Source organism: Perissodus microlepis, chromosome 9 (assembly GCF_051167445.1).
Source record: "Perissodus microlepis isolate ML-2025 ecotype Zambia chromosome 9, ASM5116744v1, whole genome shotgun sequence".
Classification (NCBI taxonomy): domain Eukaryota; kingdom Metazoa; phylum Chordata; class Actinopteri; order Cichliformes; family Cichlidae; genus Perissodus; species Perissodus microlepis.
The window spans coordinates 32,339,286-32,364,805 of record NC_140469.1 but is presented as its reverse complement, the minus strand read 5'-3'; the positions used below and the strand labels follow the sequence as shown (position 1 = coordinate 32,364,805).

The 25,520-nt window shown below is 41.2% G+C and overlaps 2 protein-coding genes and 1 long non-coding RNA gene across 4 annotated transcripts in view; 2 read left to right on the top strand and 1 right to left on the bottom strand.

The window, feature by feature from the left end:
• Positions 1 to 5,274: 5,274 nt before the first annotated feature.
• Positions 5,275 to 13,123, top strand: LOC146380887 (dynein axonemal heavy chain 5-like). The gene is made up of 7 exons (XM_084939966.1): positions 5,275 to 5,500; positions 5,856 to 5,956; positions 7,845 to 8,033; positions 8,101 to 8,175; positions 8,292 to 8,381; positions 12,768 to 12,839; positions 12,965 to 13,123. Exons 1-7 carry the CDS (start codon positions 5,275 to 5,277, stop codon positions 13,121 to 13,123), a joined length of 912 nt encoding a protein of 303 aa, XP_084796092.1.
• Positions 13,124 to 14,016: 893 nt separating this feature from the next.
• On the top strand, positions 14,017 to 16,432 carry LOC146380886 (dynein axonemal heavy chain 5-like). The gene is made up of 4 exons (XM_084939965.1): positions 14,017 to 14,083; positions 14,931 to 14,962; positions 15,029 to 15,215; positions 15,431 to 16,432. Exons 1-4 carry the CDS (start codon positions 14,017 to 14,019, stop codon positions 15,598 to 15,600), a joined length of 456 nt encoding a protein of 151 aa, XP_084796091.1. The 3' UTR covers positions 15,601 to 16,432.
• Positions 16,433 to 24,926: 8,494 nt separating this feature from the next.
• Positions 24,927 to 25,520, bottom strand: part of LOC146380885 (uncharacterized) — a 3,209-nt gene continuing 2,615 nt past the window's right edge. For both annotated transcript variants that reach the window (XR_014801384.1, XR_014801385.1), the window contains exon 3: positions 24,927 to 25,339. This is a non-coding gene — a long non-coding RNA (uncharacterized LOC146380885). The remainder of the gene's footprint in view (positions 25,340 to 25,520) is intronic.

The window sequence follows — 25,520 nt, the reverse complement described above, 5'->3', positions numbered from 1 at the left end:
CTTCAATATTGATTTGCTAAACCCAAATAAACATAAAACCACTGAGGAATTTATAAACACAATGCACTGTATGAACCTATTCCCTAAAATTACTAGACCTACCAGGATCACATCACATTGTGCAACTCTCATAGACAACATTTTTACAAATGATATTGATAAAAAGACTAAGTGGACTCCTGCTTAACGACATGAGTGACCATCTTCCAATTTTTACAATCTATGATAGGAATTACAAGATCAATAAAATGGACAATAAAAAAAGAGTACAGACGAGTAAGAACAGAAGAAAGAATGAATGCATTTAAAAAAGATTTATTGAAAGTATATCAGGAACAGGACGTTAATAGTGCTTATAATGAATTCCTTAGAATATTTACATTACTGTACAATACCAACTGTCCAATAAAGCAATATAGTAGGAAACATAAATATATGGACTGTCCATGGATAACAAAAGGTCTGCAAAATGCATGTATAAAGAAAAATGCTCTATACAGAGAGTTCTTAAGAAAGAGAACTAAAGATGCTGAAATCAGATATAAAAATAGATTTAGTAAAAAGGAATACTATAAGAAGCAATTAGATATAAATAGAAATAATAATAAAAGATTATGGGAAATACTGAACAGTGTTATAAAACGTGGGACTGGACAAAAGAACTATCCCAAGTATTTCATTTGTAATGACCATGAAGAATACAATATGGATGTTGTGGCAAATAGTCTCAATGAATTCTTTGTAACTGCTGGACCAAATTTGGCAAGAACAATCACTCATCCTGGGAAAGCACAGGAAAAACCGGATACACTGATAGACAGAAATCCATATTCTATGTTTCTCACAGCCGTTGATGAAAATGAAGTTTTTGAAATTGTCAAAAAATGCAAAAATCAGAAATCTTTGGATTGTAACGATATTGATATGATAGTGGTTAAAAGAGTCATTGAGGCTATTATAAAACCATTTACATACATCTGTAATTTATCATTTCGAACTGGTCGATTTCCAGACAGAATGAAAATAGCAAAAGTTATACCTCTATACAAATCTGGAAACAAACACCATTTCACAAACTACAGGCCGGTCTCTTTACTACCTCAATTCTCACAAATTCTTGAAAAACTGTTTAAAAACAGACTGGAAAAATTTATAGATAAACATAAACTACTCACTGAGAGTCAGTACGGATTCAGATCAACATCATCGGCACTATTAGATTCAATGGAATACATCACAAATTCCATAGACAAAAAGCAATATGTGGCTGGGTTATTCATAGACTTGACAAAGGCATTTGACACTATAGATCCTGATATATTAATAAGAAAACTGGAACGTTATGGTGTCAGAGGGGTAGTTTTAGATTGGGTCCGGAGTTATTTAGGTGACAGGTGGTTGCTCCTTATGTATGGACATTGCTTGTGGTGTTTTGGGTCCAAAATTCTTCAACTTGTACATTAACGACATCTGTAAAGTGTCCAAAGTATTAAAAATGGTTCTCTTTGCTGACCATACAAACATTTTTTGTTCTGGTGATGATCTGCAGAATTTATTGGAGGATATGACTAATGAAATAAGTAAAGTGAAGTTCTGGCCTGATAAAAATAAATTATCATTAAATTTGAATAAATCTAAACTTATGTTATTTGGAAAAAGTAGTTTAAATACAAATGCAAAGATTCAAATAAATGGTGTTGATATTGAAAGAGTCAGTGAAAATAAATTTCTGGGGGTAATAATAGATGAAAAACGTAACTGGAGAGCTCACGTAAGATATATTCATTCCAAAGTATCACGAAGCATTGCAATACTAAACAAGGCAAAGCAGGTATTCGACAGAACATCACTTCATATTCTCTACTGTTCACTGGTTTCACCATACTTAAGCTATTGTGCAGAGGTCTGGAGCAATAACTATAAAACCACATTACATTCTCTTTTTACTCTTCAAAAAAAAAGCAATTTGAATCATCCACAGTGCAGGTTATAGGGAACATACAAACTCACTATTTTTGCAGTCTGAAATATTGAAAATTGACGATCTAGTGAAATTCCAAACAGCACAAATTCTATTCAAAGCAAAAAATAAAGAACTGCCAGGTAATATTCAGAGTATGTTTGTTTTTTGTTTTTTTTGAAAGAAGGAAGTTATAATTTAAGGGTTTTTTGTAACTTCAAAACAGGGAAGGTCCGTACTACAAGAAAAAGCTTTTGTTTCTGTTCATGGAGTGAAACTATGGAACAGTCTGAATATGGAATTAAAGCAACGTCCAAACATAAAACAGTTCAAAAAGAGTTATAAAAATATGATCTTCTCGAACTATAAAGAAAGGGAAAATATTGAAATTAAGTGAATGTCTCTATTTAAAAAAAATAAAAAAATCATGATGTGATATTATAGTATATAGTATATCAGAAATCTGTTCACTATTTTTATTACAGATTATATCAGTAAGGAAGCCGACTAAATATTAACTGATAATTTATGGCAAAGGGGTGGGATTAAATAAGTGTTTACTTCTTCCCACTCCCTTTCAACATGTAAATGAATCAGAACGGTAACAATATTGAAATGTATTAACTTTTGTATACTTTTTTATTTCTCTCTTATTTTCTTTTCTAAATATTATAATGATGATATAATAATGATTTGAGTGGCTGAAATAAATGAATTAACAGCCACAGAGGAGGCAGCTTTGTTGTGTGTTTGGTTACAGAGTCACTAAGAAACACACACAATCCCCCGGCCTGGGTTACCATGGAGACAGTCAAACTTTCATTCACTTCCTGTTTCCACTGTTAGTCTGACTTCACTGGTTGGTCCCAGAGTATCAGAGACTCGTCCTCAGACAGACGCACACAGGTGAGTCAGCACAGGTATTATAACCCTGCTGGTTTCTGATCTGATGAAACATCGTCTCATTATTATTACTGAGTCTTGTTTTTATTTGGGAGCTTTATTAACACCACATTTATCTGCATCTTATCTGTGGTCTTATGATAGATGATGGCAGCACAGTTTCACAGAAAGATGATACCATCAGTCAAATGCAGTGTTGGGACTAAGGCGTTATTAAGTAACGCGTTACAGTAACTACGTTATTATTGTGGTAACGAGCACGGTAACTAGTTATTATGCCAAAACCGGGAACGCGTTACTCGTTACTGGGATTTAGATAGGCTCGTTATTCGTTACTTCGTGTGGTGGCATCGCGGAGCTTCCACAGATTCAGTAACATTAGCAAGTGGTGGAAGCAGCAGGTGGATGAAGGAAAAGGGAGGCAAGAGGAGAGACCCGAAGCGGCCGCCGGTCCGAGAGTGTCAGGTGAACTGAACTTCAGGTAAGAAGTTATGACCTGCAGTCCATCTGGGTCAGATATGAACCAAGTTTAGGTGGAGTTTATTTTCGTTATGCTGACTTTTTCATACTGCGTGCTAGCTAGCATGACGGAGTTTCTATACAGCTGGGTGGTGCTATGTTACTGATAGTGAACTTTATTTTGTTCATATGGTTAATTATTAGAGTTTCCAACCGTCCCGTAAAAAACGGAATCGTCTCATCTGGTATTCAGAGAAAATATTACGCGTTTCGTGTTGAGGTGAAAAGGAACAGTTTGTCCCGGACTTCAGCTACAATGAAAAAGACACAAAGCTGGAGTTTTTCTGTGTTTACGCTGCACAGCTGCCTCTTCTCCTCTCATCCTCTCCCCTCTCTCTCCTGTTTCTACTTCAATCATGAAACTGATCAATGATCAGCTGATCGGCTTTTCTCTCTTGTTTATTTATCGCCCACTTTGCGCCAGAAAAAGGAAACCAGCGGGTGTCGCGGTAAACAACAGCAACACTTTTAAGCTTGATCAGCTGTTGTTAGAATTTATTTAATATTACTTTCTAGTACAGCTGATGTTTGCTGGAGCCACAGCTGTAAAGCTGCTGGTCATGATGTCGGTTTGGATATGTGGTGAGAGGGAAACATGAAGATGAAACCAGGAGATGTCCTTACTGAATCATCAGAGCTGTGATGGAGAAACAGGTTTACCTTTTAGGTGACATGAATGAGTTGAAGGGAAGTTATGAACTGTTTCTGAGAGACTAATAACACCAGGATCCTTTTCTAAGTAGCTGACAGCTGGTAACTGTGCAGGGGCGGGTCTAGCAAAGTGTTGCCAGGGGGGCAGGTAGGGAATTAAAAGGGAAAGGGGGGCACAAAGAAATACTTTCTTATTCTCATTTCAAATGTCTCGCTTTTAATAAATAATTATCTGAGTCTTACAACAAACGATTGATAGATTAATGCATATATACCATCAGAACAGTGTACATCACTGTCACAACAGTGTTTGTTTTCATTCAAAGGCTTTATGATTTTTCCTGTAATGGTGGGCCGGTCTCTAGTCAAATTCCCCGGGACGATTTTTTTGTCCCAGTCCAGCTCTGTATGCGGCTCATCTTCAGTCTGGTGTTTCCTACATCTTCCTATTCAGAAGGCAGAATTTCCGAGTTCTGAGTACAATCGAAAGCACCACGACTGCAGTTTTTGTGTTGGATGTAAAAAGCAGGCTAGGATAGAATCAGGTGTGGGATTTCTCTCGTGGAAATATGCACATTATTTTTTCCTTTCTATTGGTAGGTGGCACAGTGCACTTGTGGCAAGTAAGCAAGCTAGAAGACTGGCAGTCTGGCTGGGTATCCAGTTACGGAAGCAACACATTAACAAGAGAATTCTGAGTAAAAACAAAGTTACTTTCCCTAGTAACTAGTTACTCTGAAAGTAACGAGTAACTTGAAGTAACTGAGTTACTAATTTAAAGTAACTTACCCAACACTGGTCAAATGTAAGAAAAAAGGAAATTATTGAAATGTTTATATTAAACATTAAAAAAAGAGAAAAAGCTTTGTGTAAAATCTCTTCTTATTTAAAAACTAGCAGCTTTCATTGGTAGCAGGTGAGAAACACGTGGCTGTGTGAATAAAGGAGTTCAGCACATGTGCATCAGAGCACACAGCAGGGGTAACCTGGACATCTGTGAAGGTTATTAATGCACAACTATAGCTGCAGGTTTAAGAGCAGCGCATGCTGCAGTCAGAACTGTTACCCAATGAAAAGATCTGCAGCTTCATGAAGCAGCTGAAAGATCAAACAGTCCAACATTTACAAAGTGCTGTTAGAGGTCCAGCTGAAGCAGTACAGATGTGCTGCTGTCCCACATTCAGTCCAAATGAATGAGCTTTAAAAATGAGATCACTGAGAATATTTGAATTGTGACTCAGATGGCAGATCCAGGCTCTCAGCCTCCAGATGAAACTTCCAGTCCTCCCCCAGCCAGAAGCTCTGATGCTGGGCTGAGAGACTTTGATCCTTCCCTGGATCCAGAAGTCCAGGAGGGAGAAGGAGAACAGGACCTCCTTCCTGATCTGGAGAGGCCTGAGGGAAAGAAAGATGGAGCAGACAGAGCTTTGAACAAATCCAAACCTCCTGAGCTTCACCTCCACAAAGGTGCAGACACAGATTCACATGTGACACCTGCAGCGTCCAGCTTGTGCCGCTGACATTATCTCCACTCTGACACAAGCCTCATTCACTCGCTCACACACGTTCATACAATCACCTTTTCCTCACAGTCACACACATGAATGTAAAGAGGGGAACTCGGGTTCACTGTCATTCCTCAGGATCCTTTGATATGCAGACTGGAGGCTCTGTGGATGAAACACCGACTGTCTGAAGCACTCTGAAGTGTTCATGATGGACTTCATCCTGATTAACACTACAATACTTGTTACAGGCCTTTTATATGGAATAATATTCTTTTCCATTAAAGCTCTGAACATTCTCACTCTTTCTGGACCAGGTGTGACAGGTGAAGGACACCGGCGAATAGGAGGACAGAACCTGAGAGCCATTAGTCACATGACTTCAGCTGCTGCTGCCTCACCAACCACTGGCCCCTCGGTGAGTCTAGAGTTCCAGCAGTGACCACAGGAAGTGCACACGTGTGATCTAAAGCTGCATGTGGGCCTGTGACGATCAGTCACTGTGGTAGACGGGTTTGTGAGTCCCTGTGATGCTGGGAGTGTCCAGGACAGTCGCTCCTGATCGGGTCCCTCATGGAAAGCTGGTCCCAGGAATTCCTGGAAAAGTCCTCCACAAAAGAGAACTGGGAACATAAGTGCAGAGTGACAGAGGTGCTCAGCAACCCTGCTGTTATATGGGAATAGAACCAGAATAGTCGGCAACCACTTGAGTTAAGTTAGCCAAAGAGATGCGACTCAGACTGACTTCATCATGTTGGCAACGTGTCTGCATTGATAAATTCGAGTCGTTCAGAGACAGATTGTGATTGTTTGGAGGATGTAATCGTTTCCTTCAGGGAGCGTGTTGGACGCTCAGTGTCCGCGTGATTAGCTGGCTGATGCAACTACTTAGAATCAGTTTGTGAATATGAAGAAAATCAGTGCAGTCACTGGACAAACTCTGATTCTTCCTGGTTTCACTCGTTTCAGTCCAGTGTGACTGAGGTGGTAAAAACTGATCTGACTTTTAGCCACACAGCTGTCTGCTAGAGAAAAAGCCTTTGTGCACAACTTTCTTAAAGGCAAACGGCACCATGTTCACTGCAGCTGCAGCAAACGCAGCAAAGAGTGAAAGTTGGACTGAGAATGTTGTGACTGTTTCATGAGAAAGAGCAGGAAAACAACCATCACACACCCAGACAAAGTGCTGGGATTAGAATTAGACTTTAGAGCAAATGTAGGACAAAAGCTTTAATATGAAAGAGGAAAACCCAACAACAGAGCATGAAGCTCAAAACTGTACCAACCACCAAGAAAGCTGACAGGCCTGTGACACGTCAGAGACGCCGTTCAAATCATAAAGAAGTTGGTTTATTGACAACATGTAAAAACCAAAAGAATCAAGTCAACCTTCAGTTTAGAGCGAGTAGACCAATCAGGCACAGCAGCAGCTCTAGAATAAGCAACAGTTTTATGTATTACAAACAACCTTTCATATACACACATACATATGGCTCATATGCTGTTTAAAAAGGGCTCAAAGACCCAACAGATTACACAAAGTACAAAAATACTTTCATTCAGACAACAGTCAGCTGTGCACGAGACAGAGAGCCGACTACAGTTAGTAACATGGACTCACTTTGTTTCAGACACGACACAAAGTAACACAAAGCCACAAAGAGCAGAAACATCAACAAGGAGGCAGAGCAGCAGCAACTCTCCATGAGCTGTGAGGCTAACAGCCACCCACACTTCCTGTGATGCATAATGAAAACAACATTAACCTGAAGGATGATAACAACAGAAAGAAGTGTAAGCTAACGTTACACAGCGCTCACACAGCGCTGACTGTACAGGCCTCACACAGCTACGACCTGCATCCACAACACCTGATTCTACTGAACACAAACAAGTTAATGATATCTGAGCAATCCAGGGAAGGCTTCCAGGAAGGTGAGGATCCACAGACAGCTCTACAACAGCATCAGGCAGCAACAATGTTACTGATCACTGACTCTTTCATCCTTTTATACTCAATCAAAAAGTGCTGTGTTCACATTTGTTTCTGCTGAAATCCAGAGACTGAAAATGTTTTAAAGTTTGAATAAACTGACTGAACTTCTCACGAGTCCAACCGTGAGGAACACTTCCCCCCATGACACATCACAGGAGAACGTCTCAGTGCAGGGGGGACAGTAGCTCAGTTTAGGCAGTCGCACTCAGAATCGATGCTCCAGTCAGGGTCAAACGTGGTCCTCAGAAACCTGCAGATGTTTGGCTCTCACTGGTCTCTGCGTCTGTAGACTGAGCTGATGTTTCTCCAGGTGTCTGGTAAAAGGACGATGCTGCTGTCCAATGAGGCGAGGAGAGAAGTAGCCAAACAGGCGAGAGCCGTGAAGGAGGAACGGCGGGCAGCTCTGGATGCCCGACATAAATACCTGATGAGCAGGCTGGCAGACGCCGGCAGCCTGGAGGAGGCGGCGGTGGAAGACGCCATCGTCTCTGATGACAGAGTAAGTTCAGAGACGTGATCCTTCCTCAGAGTTGAACCTTTGAGTCATTAATGTCTGATTCTTCCAGTTCAGTCTGATCCATGAATTCTTTGCTGCAAACGGATCCAAGAAGCTGATTTTCTTCTATCAGGATGTCAAACAGGTAACTTTGATCACATTTCAATGACGGACACATGAAGGTCTGACCGCTCTTCATAATCTGCTGTTTGTTGCACCGTACTTTGTATTCATATCTTTTAATATCTGCCTTTCTCCCAGAGTCGGTCCTCCCGTCAGTCTTCCTTTGTGGACGCATCAAACTCAGCTGTGGCTCAGAGGAAACTCTTCCTCACTACGGGGAACTCTGAGGTTGGCTTCAGCTTTTTATGCTTAGTTAATGTGAGAATCACAGAAAAATGCTGATATGAGTGGAAGGTTCTGCTGGGAAATTGGCAAAGAGCAGATTATTGAACAGCGAGGCAGACAGTTCGTTTCAGTGCTGCCAGTTTATTAGAAACGAGGACTGTGGGGCTGCTGGAAGTCAGGACGGCCGTTCTCTGGATGAACCTGACAGCTGAGGTGGAGAGCAGGATTTATCCACAGACGGCTTCTTCCAAGCAAATGTCCTGAACACACCTGAGCTGTTACACAGAAACGTGTCTTAAAGCACGAGCCTGGATCAGACTCGAGGACTCAGAGCTGTGTGACGTCACATTGATCCACCTCTCGGGGTTTTTGTGTTCTGATGTATCTGATTTCTCTTTAAGCTCCAAACAATCCCGAGCCTACGATTCATCATTGTCCTGTTCAGAGACGATGAGCCTGAGCGTGTTTGTGTTTCCATGGATCAAACTGTGCTGCTTTGTTTGGTTAACGAGGTGATTAAAGTCTTTGAGCAAACACTGGAGGACTGACAGCTGCAGGCTGAACATCAGGAGGTCGAGAGGCCGAAGTCTGAGGAGCTCAAAGCTCCACAAACACTTATTCACAGAAAAAAGGACTACAAACATGGAGGAGCAGCAACATGAGCTAAAGGCTACATGCTAATAACATTTCCCCTGGATGTGGTTTTAACAGGATCATGAATGATGAAGTGTTTAAAGTCAGTTCCAGCCTGAGTCGGTGCCGTGTTGGCAGCTCTGATATGCAGAAACTTTCAAACATGGGACAGGAATAAAAACACTCCTGTGACGTCAGAGTTTATGAATGATGACAAACTGTTGCTTGTTTTTAGAAACTTTGTTGATGCTTCAAATGATCAGGAGATAAAAGCTGAATAGATCCACTTCAAACAGGAGAAGCTTCCCAGTTTGCATCAGCTGGGAAACTCGCTCATATCCAGTGTTGGCCAAGTTACTTTCAAACAGTCATTAAACATTCATTAAGTCATTAATTATAGTTACTAATTACTTATTCAAAAAGGTAACTTAGTAACTGAGCTACAAGGTTGTAGATGTAATTAAATACTTGAAAAGTAACTATTGTGTTACTTTAAAAGCACCCTCTGGGCTCCAGGGTATAATCGGCCATTGTGAACTCCTTTTGTCAGGGTCCTGGCTCGCAGCGTTTTGTGTTTCCTTTTGGTTTCATCTTGTGTTTGGTGTTTATTCTGAGTTTGTATTCGTTCTTAGGGTTTGGTTCTTATGTTTAGTGCTTCCGTGTTTCCTCAGCCCTGCCTGTGTCGGTCCTCTGTGCTCTGTTCCTGTCCTTGTGTTGTAAAACAGTCTGTGTGTTTCCTGTTTTACTTTGAAGGTTTGTGTCTCGTCTTGTGGTTCAGCTGTGCTCCCCTCCTGTGTGTCATCCCCTCATTACCTGGTGTGTATTTATAGTGTGTGTCTGCATGACTCTGTGTGTCTCCGTGTCCATCGGTGTGTCTCCACGTCTCTCTGCCTTCTTCATGTCATCTCTGTGTTTCCCTGCTGCCCTCATGTTTTCTGCTTTGTCTGTTAGTTTGTCCCAGTTTAGCTTGATGTTCGCTTCTTCCCTCACCTTTGTTATTGTCACTGTAAATAAATCTCCACTCGCATCTCCACCGCCGTCTGCATCTCGGGTCCTCATTCATTCCACCGCACGCCTGCTGCCCCAGCCGTGACAACTGTTGATGTTTCCTCCACATTTACCTTTAAAAACGATTTACTTTGCCTTGTTTGGTCTCATTGTTTTCAGCACAACCTCACGTGTCTGAATCTACACGTATGTTTTCATTTTGACAAACTGTGTTAACACAACTGATCTAAAATCAGACAGAAAACATAAAAAGTGATATTTTTACTGTAACAACCACGAACATGTTTAACGAATCATTTTCATAACTTTAAATATAAATTTGAAAATTATACACAAGTTTTGCAAACAACAAAGTTATTTGCAGCCATTTACCTTTTACCCTTTTTTTAATAACCATTAAACCGTTTCCAGAACAATCAGCTGTTCTGCATTCAATAAGACGCCACACAAATTATTTGTGCGACTGCAAAATAATCATTTGTGTCCAGTATAAAGGAGAAGATCACAGCCTGATACCTGCAGGTCTGACAGCAGCTCATAAGCAGAGAGGTCTCGCTGCTGTCCTTAGACAGTCAACATGAAACTATTGAGGAACAAACACGCGTATACAGGGAGTGCAGAATTATTAGGCAAGTTGTATTTTTGAGGAATAATTTTATTATTGAACAACAACCATGTTCTCAATGAACCCACAAAACTCATTAATATCAAAGCTGAATGTTTTTGGAAGTAGTTTGTTTTCAGTTTTAGCTATTTTAGGGGGATATCTGTGTGTGCAGGTGACTATTACTGTGCAGAATTATTAGGCAACTTAACAAAAAACAAATATATACCCATTTCAATTATTTATTTTTACCAGTGAAACCAATATAACATCTCCACATTCACAAATATACATTTCTGACATTCAAAAACAAAACAAAAACAAATCAGCGACCAATATAGCCACCTTTCTTTGCAAGGACACTCAAAAGCCTGCCATCCATGGATTCTGTCAGTGTTTTGATCTGTTCACCATCAACATTGCGTGCAGCAGCAACCACAGCCTCCCAGACACTGTTCAGAGAGGTGTACTGTTTTCCCTCCTTGTAAATCTCACATTTGATGATGGACCACAGGTTCTCAATGGGGTTCAGATCAGGTGAACAAGGAGGCCATGTCATTAGTTTTTCTTCTTTTATACCCTTTCTTGCCAGCCACGCTGTGGAGTACTTGGACGCGTGTGATGGAGCATTGTCCTGCATGAAAATCATGTTTTTCTTGAAGGATGCAGACTTCTTCCTGTACCACTGCTTGAAGAAGGTGTCTTCCAGAAACTGGCAGTAGGACTGGGAGTTGAGCTTGACTCCATCCTCAACCCGAAAAGGCCCCACAAGCTCATCTTTGATGATACCAGCCCAAACCAGTACTCCACCTCCACCTTGCTGGCGTCTGAGTCGGACTGGAGCTCTCTGCCCTTTACCAATCCAGCCACGGGCCCATCCATCTGGCCCATCAAGACTCACTCTCATTTCATCAGTCCATAAAACCTTAGAAAAACCAGTCTTGAGATATTTCTTGGCCCAGTCTTGACGTTTCAGCTTGTGTGTCTTGTTCAGTGGTGGTCGTCTTTCAGCCTTTCTTACCTTGGCCATGTCTCTGAGTATTGCACACCTTGTGCTTTTGGGCACTCCAGTGATGTTGCAGCTCTGAAATATGGCCAAACTGGTGGCAAGTGGCATCTTGGCAGCTGCACGCTTGACTTTTCTCAGTTCATGGGCAGTTATTTTGCGCCTTGGTTTTTCCACACGCTTCTTGCGACCCTGTTGACTATTTTGAATGAAACGCTTGATTGTTCGATGATCACGCTTCAGAAGCTTTGCAATTTTGAGACTGCTGCATCCCTCTGCAAGATATCTCACTATTTTTGACTTTTCTGAGCCTGTCAAGTCCTTCTTTTGACCCATTTTGCCAAAGGAAAGGAAGTTGCCTAATAATTATGCACACCTGATATAGGGTGTTGATGTCATTAGACCACACCCCTTCTTATTACAGAGATGCACATCACCTAATATGCTTAATTGGTAGTAGGCTTTCGAGCCTATACAGCTTGGAGTAAGACAACATGCATGCAGAGGATGATGTGGACAAAATACTCATTTGCCTAATAATTCTGCACTCCCTGTATATTGTTCATCATGACTCTGGTTTTACTGGCCCATCAACACAGTTTATAAACTGGTATATGTCACCTTGTTGCTTTGTCTTTAAGTGGTCATGTGATTGACCACGACTCCTTTATTCTTCCTCAGTCAAACAGCAGCACTCGTGCGATTGTTTTGCCCCCTGAGCTCCAGCTGTTGTGCCAAAAAGTGATGGTCTGTCTGCGGGAGCGCACAGCTGCTTAAAGCTGCAGCGCCCAGATTACTTACAGCTGCTTCCTGCAGCTGATATAAGATGCTGTAAGCTGAACACAGCTTCAACCGTCTGTTTGTTGAAACATAGTAAAGGACCACATTTTCTTGTTAGTAACTGTAACGCCGTTGTAACGATAGGAGTAGTAATTCGATTACTCGTTACTGAAAAAAGTAGCGCCGTTACTCCCATCACTGGTAACGAGCAGCCTGCAGAGCTCTCCAACCACCCCGTCTTTAAAGCCCGTGAAAGGTTTTCCTTTGCATGGTGAACTCTGGTGACAGAGTGCAGAGGAAGTGCTCTGTCTGCGTCACGTTAAAGGAACCTGAACTCCATCACGTTCTGTATTTCCAGCCTTTACTGGGGAAATGTCTGTTCTTCCTGAGAACCACTGAGAAGGCCATAACCACCGCTAACGTGCAGCAGGTCAGTAACTGGTCTGGGTCACCTCCTCACCTGCAACTTTAACAAACTCCACAGACCTCATTGGTTGACTGTGACATGGATGCAGCCAATCATTCTGATCTTCTGGTGCAACCTGATGTTTCCAGGAAGTGAACTTTGGCGTGTTGGACTGCAGCGGCGGCGGCGTCCTGAACAGTCTGGAAACTCTGCTGACTCACATCATGTTACCTGCTCTCAGGTCGCAGCAGGTAAAACACCTCCATCCATTCAGGCTTTCACTGAGCTCAAGAAGGGAGATGTTTTAAGCTTCCAGTGATCACATGACGCCATATATGAAGACTTTGTTGATGGTGGGAAGGAAGAACTCTCTTTAAACAGGAAGAGACTGAAAGCAAAGAAAGGGGAGGGAGGGGCAGCCATGAGGGGTCAATCCTGTGAAGAGAAGCCAGTGTAGGAGAAATCTGCTGTTTCTAGTCCCTGTCAGGACTCTTGCTGCAGCATTTTGGATTAACTGAAGGCTTTTCAGGGAGTTTTTAGGACTTCCTGATAATAATGAATTACAGTCGTCCAGCCTGGAAGTAATAAATGCAGGAACTAGTTTTTCAGCGTCACTCTGAGACAGGATATTTCTAACTGTAGCCCTCATTTACTCAATAGCATTAAATAAATGGGCTTTGGGTTCTTTTTCTAGTGTACTCTCGTACCATATTTTTAAATTAACTTCTCTTTTGTTTCTGGGATCAATGAAGCTTATTCCTTAACAGTAGCACTACACGCGAAAATGAACACTAGTGTCTACAGTGCAGTAAATCATGTCATACACCATGTAAAGTAGAGCATTGCAGCCCTCCTTTAATTTACCAAACAATGAAAACAAAATAATAAAACCAAAAAACGCACACAGCAATTTACCCACTGTACACAGAATCTCCACACATACAGTGTAAACCACCAGTGATAAAACAATTACAGTCCCAAACTAAACCTAAAGCAGAGATAAACCCTACGTTGCAGGCCTGTATTGCTCCAGTATCAATCCAAAAGATCTCCCAACCGGAAGTTCTTCACTCAACGAGCAAAAAATAAATAAATAAACTCAGTACCTTGTGAAACGTGCAATTCCCACCAGATTAATCCAGGCAACAGGTTGTCTTCAGCTCCTTCATAAACACTCCGCTCTGAATGCAGCAGCACAAAGATGGGGAAGGTCCGTGATCTCCACGTGCTCCACAAGCTTCCTGTTTTAGCTTCCCACGTTGCCAGAGGTACTCTGAGTGACGCGGGCACTCAGAGTGACTATCTGGGGTGTGTCCGTCGTTATCCAGTTCGGTAACGATCCTCTGCAGCTTGTTACGCTCCACAACTTTAGCGAAACGGCAGTCTACAGTAGTCCTTATTAGCGAACGGCTGGGTTAGCCTCACTTTAACTCAATGCATGCATGGCCGCAAGAAACAAAGCACACAGTCCAGCAGACCCACGCTGAAACTTTACGTGTTATGTCACTAGCTTACCGACACTGTGACTTATCTTTCCGAAAAGTCAAAACACACTTACTACTAGTACATAAAAACAAGCTAACTTCTCCGGATGCTCCGTGTAACTCACGCACCACCGCTCTCTCTCCTCGCGCTCTCTTTTTCCTTCTCCACCCTGTGTTACCTTCACAGACCATATCCCCGTAGGAGATTACAGTTCTCACAAGCAATTCACAATAAAACAAAGATAACTTATTTTAAACAATGCAAACATGTTTTTTAATCAGTTGACATGAACTTTGATCTTTTTAATAAACAAGAAAATTTAAATAAATGAACTTTACTCTTTGATATTTATATTCTTAGACTTTACTTATCTTTTACTATTGATGCATCTTTTTAACCCGGGTTACATAACTTTAGAGATGCTGCACAAATGGAAGAAAGCAGTCTTACATATTTGTTTAATATGTGCGTTGAAGGACATGTCCTGGTCAAACATGACTCCAAGGTTCCTCACAGTGTTACTGGAGGCCACACCTTGGGCTTATCTGTAGCTGCTGGTTTCTCTTTGTGGGGTTTGACTGTAGAGCAGCTGTTACATAAAGATCCATGAAAAGTCTTATTTGTGTGCAGTGCTCCTCCTGATGCTTTTGGCTGTGAATAAGGTAAAAGGTGAAACAGGAAACACATTAACCTTTGTTGTTATTGCTGACCTTTGACCCTGTGCCCAGTCGTGGGGCTCTGTGCAGGACGGCGCCTCGTGTCCACACGTCCGGTCCTTCCTGTCCTCGGTGGATCAGTTCGTCAGTAATCTGAGCTCAGCCCGACTGAACATGGAGAGAAAGTTCCAGCTGCAGCACGTGGAGCTTCCTGACGCCATCAGCCAGCTGAGCAGCCCTGCAGACTACAGAGCAGCAGGTATGAAGCTCAAGCTGTTCACATCTCACACAAACAATAAGACTGTTGGAAATACAGGAAACATCGTTTAAAGCTTTAAAAATCGACTCTCAGGTAAATCAAACCAGTTTATCTGTGGAAGCTGAAGGAAGCATCTGACCTGAGACGATGGCTTCTTTGAAATAATGAGTCCGTGTTCACGTGTGTTCAGAGGAACTCGTGTGTTTCGCTCTCAGCCAATAACAGTGAGCTGGTGGAGCGTCTGGAGGAGGCGTTGACCCTGTGGACCAATCAAATCAAGCAGGTGCTGACGGAGAGCGAGCAGATGAGGAAAGAGGCCGACGCCGTCGGGCTGTCGGCCGAGCTGGAGCACTGGAAGAGCCGCACGGTGACCTTCAACAGGTAGACGCGTCCTCTCAGCTGGATCTCCTGTAGCGTCAGCATTTACAGGTTTCACTCTAAACTCAGTTTATCAAACATGATCTGACGTCTGTGGACAGAAGCTCCTCAGACCTGCAACAGTTTAGTCTCCACTCTGAGACTTCAGGACAAAACCACTTTGACACAATATAACTTTCTGTTCTTTCTCTTTCTGCTCTTTGAAGTTGAAATGTTCCAAAATATTCACGTGTTTGTTTGTTTGTTTAATAGTTTTTAACCCTTTCATGCATGAATTATGACGACACCAATCAGGATTCTTTCTTTAGTATTTTTATTCGTCTTTAGGGATGAAAAAAGATTTTTGAACTTCATTTTTTCAAACATGTTTTTTTCCATCTTGGTTTGAAGAAATGTTTTGTGCACTTACACTGGCTGACCAGTAGGTGGCAGGTATGGAGCGACACATCAGAGTCCAATGTAGAGTTTATGTGCAAGTACGACATCAACACTGACACGAATACAAGCAAACAGCCATTGAACAGCTGAGCCTGAGCAGAAATACGATTGCTGATCGGGTTGGTGAGATGGCCACTGATTTAAGAACAAAGTTGTGTGAAAGAAGCAAAAACTTTCTTGCATCTCTTGCTGTGGATGAAAGTACAGACATGATGGACATTGCACAGCTGACCATCTTCATCCGTGGAGAGGAAATATTGAACATTAAATCGATGCACAACGACAGGAAAAGACACTTTTTAAAACGTATGTCAAAGTGTAACGACATCAAACTGCCCTTGTGTTTGCTTTCATTTACTTTTTGTGGGGTTTTGGCAGCATGTTCATATTTCTAACTTGCATAATTTTGACAGGATATATTTTTATGAAGAGCAAAATATTTAAAGGTTAGTTTTTTTAAGTTTATTTAATCTGGAATAATATTCCTGTCTGTTTTTATTCATATTTATGTTTAAAAAACATTGTTTTAGTGTGTTCAATAAATGTTTATCTTGTTTGGCCCGCGACCTAAAGTGTGCCTTGAGTTTTGGCCCCCTGTGCGATTGAGATTGACGCCCCTGATCTAATCTGACTGAGCTGGAGCTGTTTTGCAAAGAAGAATGGGCAAAGATTTCAGTCTGTAGATGTGCAAAGCTGGTAGAGACAGACCCTAAAAGACTGGCAGCTGGAACTTCAGCAAAAGGTGGTTCTACAAAGTATCGACTCAGGGGGCTGAATAATTACGCACACCCCACTTTGCAGTTATTTATTAGTAACAAATGTTTGGAATCATGTCTGATTTTCGTTCCACTTCTCACGTGTGCACCACTTTGTGTTGGTCTTTCACGTGGAATTCCAATAACATTGATTCATGTTTGTGGCTGTAATGTGACAAAATGTGGGAAAGCTCAAGGGGCCGAATACTTTTGCAACCCACTGTATATTTGAGACGGGCAGTTCACAGTCAGCCTGACACCTGCTGGCAGTCAGGTGACGATGACGCAGATGAGCTTCAGTCTATATCAAACGTCTGTGATACCAGATTATTAATAAGCAGTGTTGGGACTAACGCGTTATTAAGTAACGCGTTACAGTAACTACGTTATTATTGTGGTAACGAGCACGGTAACTAGTTATTATGCCAAAACCAGGAACGCGTTACTCGTTACTGGGATTTAGATAGGCTCGTTATTCGTTACTTCGTGTGGTGGCATCGCGGAGCTTCCACAGATTCAATAACATTAGCAAGTGGTGGAAGCCAGCAGGTGGATGAGAGAAAGGGGAGGCAGGAGGAGAGACCCGAAGCGGCCGCCGGTCCGAGAGTATCAGGTGAACTGAACTTCAGGTAAGAAGTTATAACCTGCAGTCCATCTGGGTCAGATATGAACCAGGTTTAGTTGGAGTTTATTTTCGTTGTGCTGACTTTTCCGTACTGCGTGCTAGCTAGCATGACGGAGTTTCTATACAGCTGGGTGGTGCTATGTTTGTGTTATGTTATGTTATGTTATGTTATGTTATGTTATGTTATGCGCTGATGTTGAACTTTATTTTGTTCATACGGTTAATTATTAGAGTTGCCAACCGTTCCCTAAGAAACGGAATCGTCTCGTATTCAGAGAAATGATTACGCGTTTCGTATTGAGGTGAAAAGGAACAGTTTGTCCCGGACTTCAGCTACAATGAAAAAGACACAAAGCTGGAGTTATTCTGTGTCTTTGCTGCACAGCTGCCTCTTCTTCTCTCATTCTCTCCCCTCCCTCTCCTGTTGCTACTTTAATCATGAAACTGATCAATGATCAGCTGATCGGCTTTTCTCTCTTGTTTATTTATCGTCCGCTTTGCGCCAGAAAGAGGAAACCAGCGGATGTCGCGCTAAACAACAGCAGCACGTTTGATCAGCTGTTGTTAGAATTTATTTAATATTACTTTCTACTATCAGCTGATGTTTGCTGGAGCTACAGCTGTAAAGCTGCTGGTCATGATGTCGGTTTGGATATGTGGTGAGAGGGAAACATGAAGATGAAACCAGGAGATGTCCTTACTGAATCATCAGAGCTGAACAGGTGATGGAGAAACAGGTTTACCTTTTAGGTGACATGAATGAGTTGAAGGGAAGTTATGAACTGTTTCTGAGAGACAAATAACACCAGGATCCTTTTCTAAGTAGCTGACAGCTGGTAACTGTGCAGGGGCGGGTCTAGTAAAGTGTTGCCAGGGGTCCATGTAGGGCATTAACAGGGAAAGGGGGGCACAAAGAAATACTTTCTTATTCTCATTTCAAATGTCTCGCTTTTAATAAATAATTATCTGAGTCTTACAACAAACGATTGATAGATTGATACATATATACCATCAAGACAGTGTACATCACTGTCACAACAGTATTTGTTTTCATTCAAAGGCTTTATGATTTTTGCTATAATGGCGGCCGGTCTCTAGTCAAAATGCCCGGGCTGATTTTTTTGTCCCAGTCCAGCCCTGTAAGCAGCTCATCTGCAGTCTGGTGTTTCCTACATCTTCCTATTCGGAAGGCAGAATTTCTGAGTTCTGAGTACAATCAAAAGCACCACGACTGCAGTTTTTGTGTTGGATGTAAAAAGCGCACACGACGCTGTAACGTAGGCTAGAATCATGGCGGCGGTCAACGACGGTCCAGGCGTGGGATTTCTCTCGTGGAAATATGCACATTGTTTTTTCCTTTGGTAGGTGGCACAGTGCACTTATGGCAAGTAAGCAAGCTAGAAGACTGGCAATCTTGCTGGGTATCCAGTTAGCAACACATTAACAAGAGAAGTCTGAGTAAAACCAAAGTTACTTTCCCTAGTAACTAGTTACTTTGAAAGTAACGAGTAACTTGAAGTAACTGAGTTACTTTTGATGGAAGTAACTAGTAATGTAACTAAGTTACTAATTTAAAGTAACTTACCCAACACTGTTAATAACATGTGCAAACAAGGAAATTATAAAAAATATGAGCTGTGATTGTAAAGAACAGTGTGTTTCAAAAAATGCAATTTTATCCCTGTGTCAACATACGAGGCTCACTCACACCAAAGTCCCTGAAACTTTCAGTTCTGCTCTATTTTTTAGCACCAAATCACAAGAACAGTGACCTCAAAGCATTTTGTATTCGACTGAAATAGTTTACATTAATACAGAGGAAATGCTAACAATCACGGCTCCCTGTGAACAAGCACTTTGCCACAGTGCGAAGGAAAAACTCCCTTGTAACAGGAGGAAACCTCCAGCAGGTCCAAGCTCAGGGACGCGCGGCCATCTGCTGGTGGATTGGTGGTAAAAGGAAAAGAAAGCACGGGGAGACGCCACAACACAGACTAAAGGAAAGGGGGACAAAATTCACTGGCAGCGCTGATATAGAAACATGTGGGCAGTGAAAACATTTCCAAGTTCTTGTATTTATTTTTAAATCCTTGTATTTTCTCACCCCACCTACCTGTCTGAGCTGCGTTACTCCTACTGATGAGAGGTTTTCAACTTGATAAATTACCCCAGACTTTATCAGTCAAGAGGTAAGAGTGTGTTCACATGAAAGAGGCAGCGTTCCCATGTTTATGATTCTGACCAATCAGAAACAGACACAGGTCTATCAGAGCCACTGATTTTATGAAGATGATTAAACATGTCAGAGGTTAGACACAGACTAAGCAGCAGCTATAACAGAGTGCTACAGATTACTAATCTGTGTGTGTGTGTGTGTGTGTGCATAACTCACACAGAAATCAAAGCGCAGCCCGGACAAGAGGCCACCTTTGGCTGTCCGTGTCCCAGAGCTGCAGCCATCACCCTGCTGCAGTGGAGCAGATGTGGCCTAGATTCTCTGTTCTATCGTAACTTGTTTCAAAGACAGCAGCCTGAGTCCTTTGGAGACCGAGTGGAGTTGAAGGATGGAGACCTCACTTTGACTCTGAAGAACATCATCATCATCAGCGATAACGGCACAAACAAGTGTGGGATTGTGTTCAGGAACAAAAACAGCACAGAGAGATCGTTCAGTGCTTCATCAGCCTCACAGTGACGCCTCGGGTGAGTTTGGGTCGTCCTGCTACTGCTGTTACTGCAAAATATACAGAAAATGCAAAACATCCTCTTGATTTTCTCATGTTAAATATTCCACTTCTTTGATCTTTGGGCTGAAGGAAGAACAACACTCGGTGTATAAATGCTCAATCAACAATCTCTTTATTTCATACAAACACTTTGAGCATAAACCATCCGGATGGGGAGATGAGCGCGGGAGGGTGTCCGCCTGATCTCCAGGTGTCTGAGCGTTTCTCACATTCTTATAGCTTCAGCCCCTCCAAGCTAAACATCCACATTCTTTCTCTCTCAGTGAGTCATGACCTCGACTTCCTGTGCAGTCTGTTCTGTTCTCTTCTAACCAGACAAATAAGGCCATGACTCTCTGAAAACAGTATTTCTTATAACTCAGCAGTATCATGCATCATAAAACAATATCATTTATTCACCATAAATCAGCAGTCTGATGTAATACAAATCAGTCTGATAAATCTAATATTGCATTAGTCTGGAGAATAATGCAAACTAAAACTACATGATAATTTCACAATCTTTAATTAGGGGTACAATGTGGCATAAGATAATATAATAATCTCACACTCATAGTTATGGAATTATAGAAATTTATATTCTTGAGTAATAAACTGCAGCAATGTTGATCTGACTCAAAGTTGTCATCACTAAATCTGTTGGGAAACTCTTCTGATCATTTCATCTGAGCACACATCTGAGTGAAGTTTCACTTTAGACCACACAGATGTCAAAGTGAGGTCTGAACAAGACGTCACTCTTCAGTGTCGGGGACCCACAGATGCAGATATCACAGCATTAGAGTGGAGCAGACCCGAGCTCCAGTCAGACGGCTCTGTGTTCTTCCAAAGCCATCACTCAGATGAGAACTATCAGCACGAGTCCTTCAAATGCTGAGTGGAGCTGAGACGCTCATCCATGAAGGAGCGAGATGTTTCTGTGATTGTGAGGAACATCAGCATCAGCGATACAGGAAGATATGAATGTAAGATTACAACCAAGCACAGCATCTGTGGTGAGAGAGTCATGGAGGAGTTCAGGCACTCCATCAAGCTCACAGACTCAGGTGAGATTATAGAGGTGCAGGGCTTCCTCCAGAGAAGCTGTTAGAAACACAGCTGCATCTTCTTTCTCTCACACACAGAAAAGAGTGAGACAGAGTGAGGCATCAGGGACTTTAATTACCAGCTTTAAGACAAATGAATGAGAGTGCTGAATGATAGCACTCATGAGTGGTGCAGCATGCTTTAATTACTACCCACTAGTGAATGTGTCAGCAGCTGAAACTGTATTAATGGCGATTTAAAGAAATGAGTCCCAGTGTGTAGAGCAGGCGAGCTGCTTCACTTGTAACACACTGGCAGAAACCCCAAGTCAGTTAGGATGACTACCTGAACATTTGAATGTTTCCACTGGTCACTGAGGTGGTACGTTACAGGGATCCAGTCTGTTCATTTACAGGACTCTACTAGAGCTGCTTTGCATGACTCACAGTTGAAATAATCCTTCTTTGTCTGATGCAGGGCCTTGGTTCACCCCGTCAGTCGTGCAGGGGGTCGTCTGCTCTGCAAAAGTGCACTTTAATGTAAACTGTGCAGCGGTGCTGCAAACTAACCCAGATGAAATAAAAGCACAAAGCACAACAATTAATTTTCTCATCTGCCAAAAAACTGAAAGGTACCAATCTTTACATCAACGAGGATTTTCAGAGTCCATCAGGAAGAAGAGGAAAGAACTGTTACCACAGCTGAGAGCGGCCAGAGACAGAGGTGATATTGCCGTCCTGAAATATGACAAATTAATTGTTAAACCGAGGTCACAGAACGCCGGAATTAATATTTAGACTTCAGCAATGTTGTCACTTGTAGCTGTTGAGATCGATCGGTCTGCTAATGTCTGACCCTATACTTATTCCTGGATTCTCCGGTAAAGAGTTTTCAGTAGCTCATGTCAATATTTGTAGCCTTAAATATAAGATTCAGGAAATTCAGTCACTGTTGTCAACAAATACGATAAGTGTGCTGGCTATTTCCGAGACACATTTAGATGCTGCCTTTGAGAATAATGAATTTGAAATAAACAGTTATAAGTTGTATAGGAAGGACAGAAACAGCCCTATCCATTAATGATAGCAAAGCAAACTACGTATGGACTTAATGTTTGACGATCTGGAAATTGTGTGGGTTCAGTTACACCCGCTCTATGGCAGGCCTGTATTAGCAGGTTGCTGCTACAGACCCCCAAGTAGTAATATGTTGTATGTAGAACGAATCTGTGAAATGCTGGAAAGAGTAACTGAGGAAAACAAAGACATGTTCTTATTATTCTTGTCCTTTAAGGAAAAAGATAAGTTCATCAGCGTTGGCTTGTTGCCTGTCTCAGATCGTCAACATTCCCACCCGGGTCACGGTCAACGCAGGAGGTCATAGGTCATCATCATGTATTGATCACATATATACAAATGTTCCTGAGCATTGCTCTAATATTGTTCCTGTTCCAGTTGGTTATAGTGACCATAATCTTGTAGGTTTGACCAAGAAAACGAAACCACTGAAAACTGCACAAAAGATTATTTTTCACAGATCATACAAAAATTTCAATGCAGACAACGCAGAAATTCACTGGACTGACATCTGCCTCGAGCGTCACCCTGATTATCTATGTTTATTGAAAAGTTTTGCTACCTGGCTGACAAACATGCCCCCTTAAGGAGATGTACTGTTAAGAAGAACTACGCACCTTTGCTAGATCATGAACTTAAGGCTGCAATGTCAGAAAGAGATATAGCAAAAGCAAAAGCACATAAGTCTGTCAGTCCACAAGAGTGGGCAAGATATCACGAGTTAAGAAATCAAATAACTAAATTGAATATGTGCAAGAAGAAAGTATATTATCAACTGAAGCTCAAGGAGGCCAGTAAGGACGGCAAGAAGGTGTGGAAAGTTTTAAATAAGATAATGGGTAGAGATCTTGCTCCGGTGGTGTCTCACATCTACATGGATGGAACGTTTATAAGTAAAGCTAAGGCCAATAATGTTTTTAATTACTACAGCAATAAAATAACAAATTTAAAATCTAATATGAGCAGAGGCGATCCCACCTTATCACTTATACAGGATGTTATCATGTATAATAAGCAAAGCCAATTTAAGTTTGAGGCAGTGAGTGCTGAGATGGCAGAGCGCTTATTGATATCACTTCCTGACGATACATCCTCTGATAACACAGACAGTAAACTGCTCAAAGTTGCAGCCAAGTTTGTGTCCCTTCCTATATGTCACATATGTAATAGATCTTTGGCATGCAGCTTATTTCCATTGCAGTGGAAAGAATCAAAAATAATTCCCATTCCTAAAAACAAGAATGATGTTTTTAATGGTGTCAACAGCAGACCTATTAGTCTGCTCCCCGTTCTAAGTAAAATTATGGAGAGGATTGTCTATAAACAAATCCAACATTACCTAACAGAAAATCAGTTACTCACTCAGTTTCAACATGCTTACAAACCTGGTTATTCCACCAGCTCAGCTCTCAGTCACATGACAGATAACTGGTATAAATATCTAGATAATGGGAATTTGGCCGGGGTGGTATTTTTGGACTTTAGTGCTGCATTTGATTTGATAAATCATGATCTTTTGATAGATAAACTAAAATGTTATGGATTTTCACCAGCTGCTTTGTGCTGGATGGAAAGTTATTTGTCTGGAAGAAGGCAAAAGGTTTATTTTAATGGTTATTTCTCTGAGGGCTGTGAAATGAACTGTGCTCTTGTCACGGACCCGGCTCTGGAGGACTCGGGGGTCCGTGAGCACACTGAAAAAAATAATCAGTGGGATAAACGTAAAAAAATTATTGTAATCGGTTGCACGAAATTAAATTATGTTTGGTTAACCTTAGTTTTTTATGTTATACCTGCACACATTTTTCTGGTAACATGAACATGACTTTGTTATGTTGTTGTTATGTTTTTCATTCCGGTCAAATATTTATAGAAACCACTTGTTTATCAGACATGAACTTTTTGTGTTAATTGTATTGGACTACTATGTGTTATATTGACAAGATTATTTTATGGTAAGCTTATTTTATTTTATAACAAATTTCTAATATATAATATATAATCTAATATATAATTGAGTGTTCAATAAATAAAACTACATTAAGGCTGATCTTACTGTATGTACTGTACACTTTCTCTTCAATCAAAGAAATAAGCAAAACATTTTTGAACAATGACCTGTATTTTTGAAAATACTACACAGTTGTAACAATGGACTTTCAATTCAGGCTTCCAAAATATACATGAGTCATATTTGGACAATGCATCTCTTGAAAAACATTCCACAACATTCCTCAAAGTTATCTGCTGTAACCTGAATTCAACATTGTGGGGCCTTATGACATCGCGCTTATGTAAAAAATCGTTTTTTAAATGTAAGAGCCATAAGGTAATATGGCAACAGGGGTGTAATTATTAAAATGACACAAAGAAGAGACTTAAAATAACATTATAACCCACAGGCACAAAACCAAGAGACCTAAGCTGATTAGTATTGGCTTGCTTCTATCACTAAACATCACAATCACTAATACTAGACGATGCAATCTGTTAGTAGTGGTGCACCTTGAGAAAAAAATTGCAAACTGGTGAAATTGGTGCAAGGCACCATTTCCATTGAGAAAAATGGACATTCAAAGTTTGAATTTTTTTTTATAAGAGCCATGGCTTGAAAAGTGAAAACTGCAGTAATAAAGGCCCCAAGTTGAAAAGTGCCAGATAAATAAGTTTCACTATGTACTGCAACTTTACCAGTGCTGGCTTAAAAGAAAGGATGGTACATATTCGAAGAGGTAAACATGTTGTTCCCACATCATAACTGGAAAACTGTTCAATCGTACAGTCTGGTCCTGAAAACCTGGGCCTTCTTTGAAAGGCTGTTCCTTTTGAGCTCCATAACCAGTTTCTATAATACCTCGAAGGTATACTTTTCCAGTGGGTAGGTGAGGTTCAAAGTGTACATTAGTCCAAACAGCATTGCAGCTGCTAGGGTATAGTTATCCAAATCCTGCCAGACTCTCTGGCCTTCAAGGACTATCCCGATGTCCTCAGGGCTGCCATTGGCATCTCTTGACTTTATGATGTAAATTCCCATGGTTGTTTCCTTATTAGATCGTTGGATAATGGCTTCATCTGTGGCCTAGAAAATGCAGAATTCCAAAATTTAATTAAACAGAACACTGGTCAAAGAACATTATACCAAATCTTATTTTAATCTGTGTCACTATTCCAAAAAATGTTAACATTAACACATTAGGTGAACAAAAATGGATTCATTACAGCATGTGATTTGAGTCCTCAGAATGCTTAAAAAGGTAATG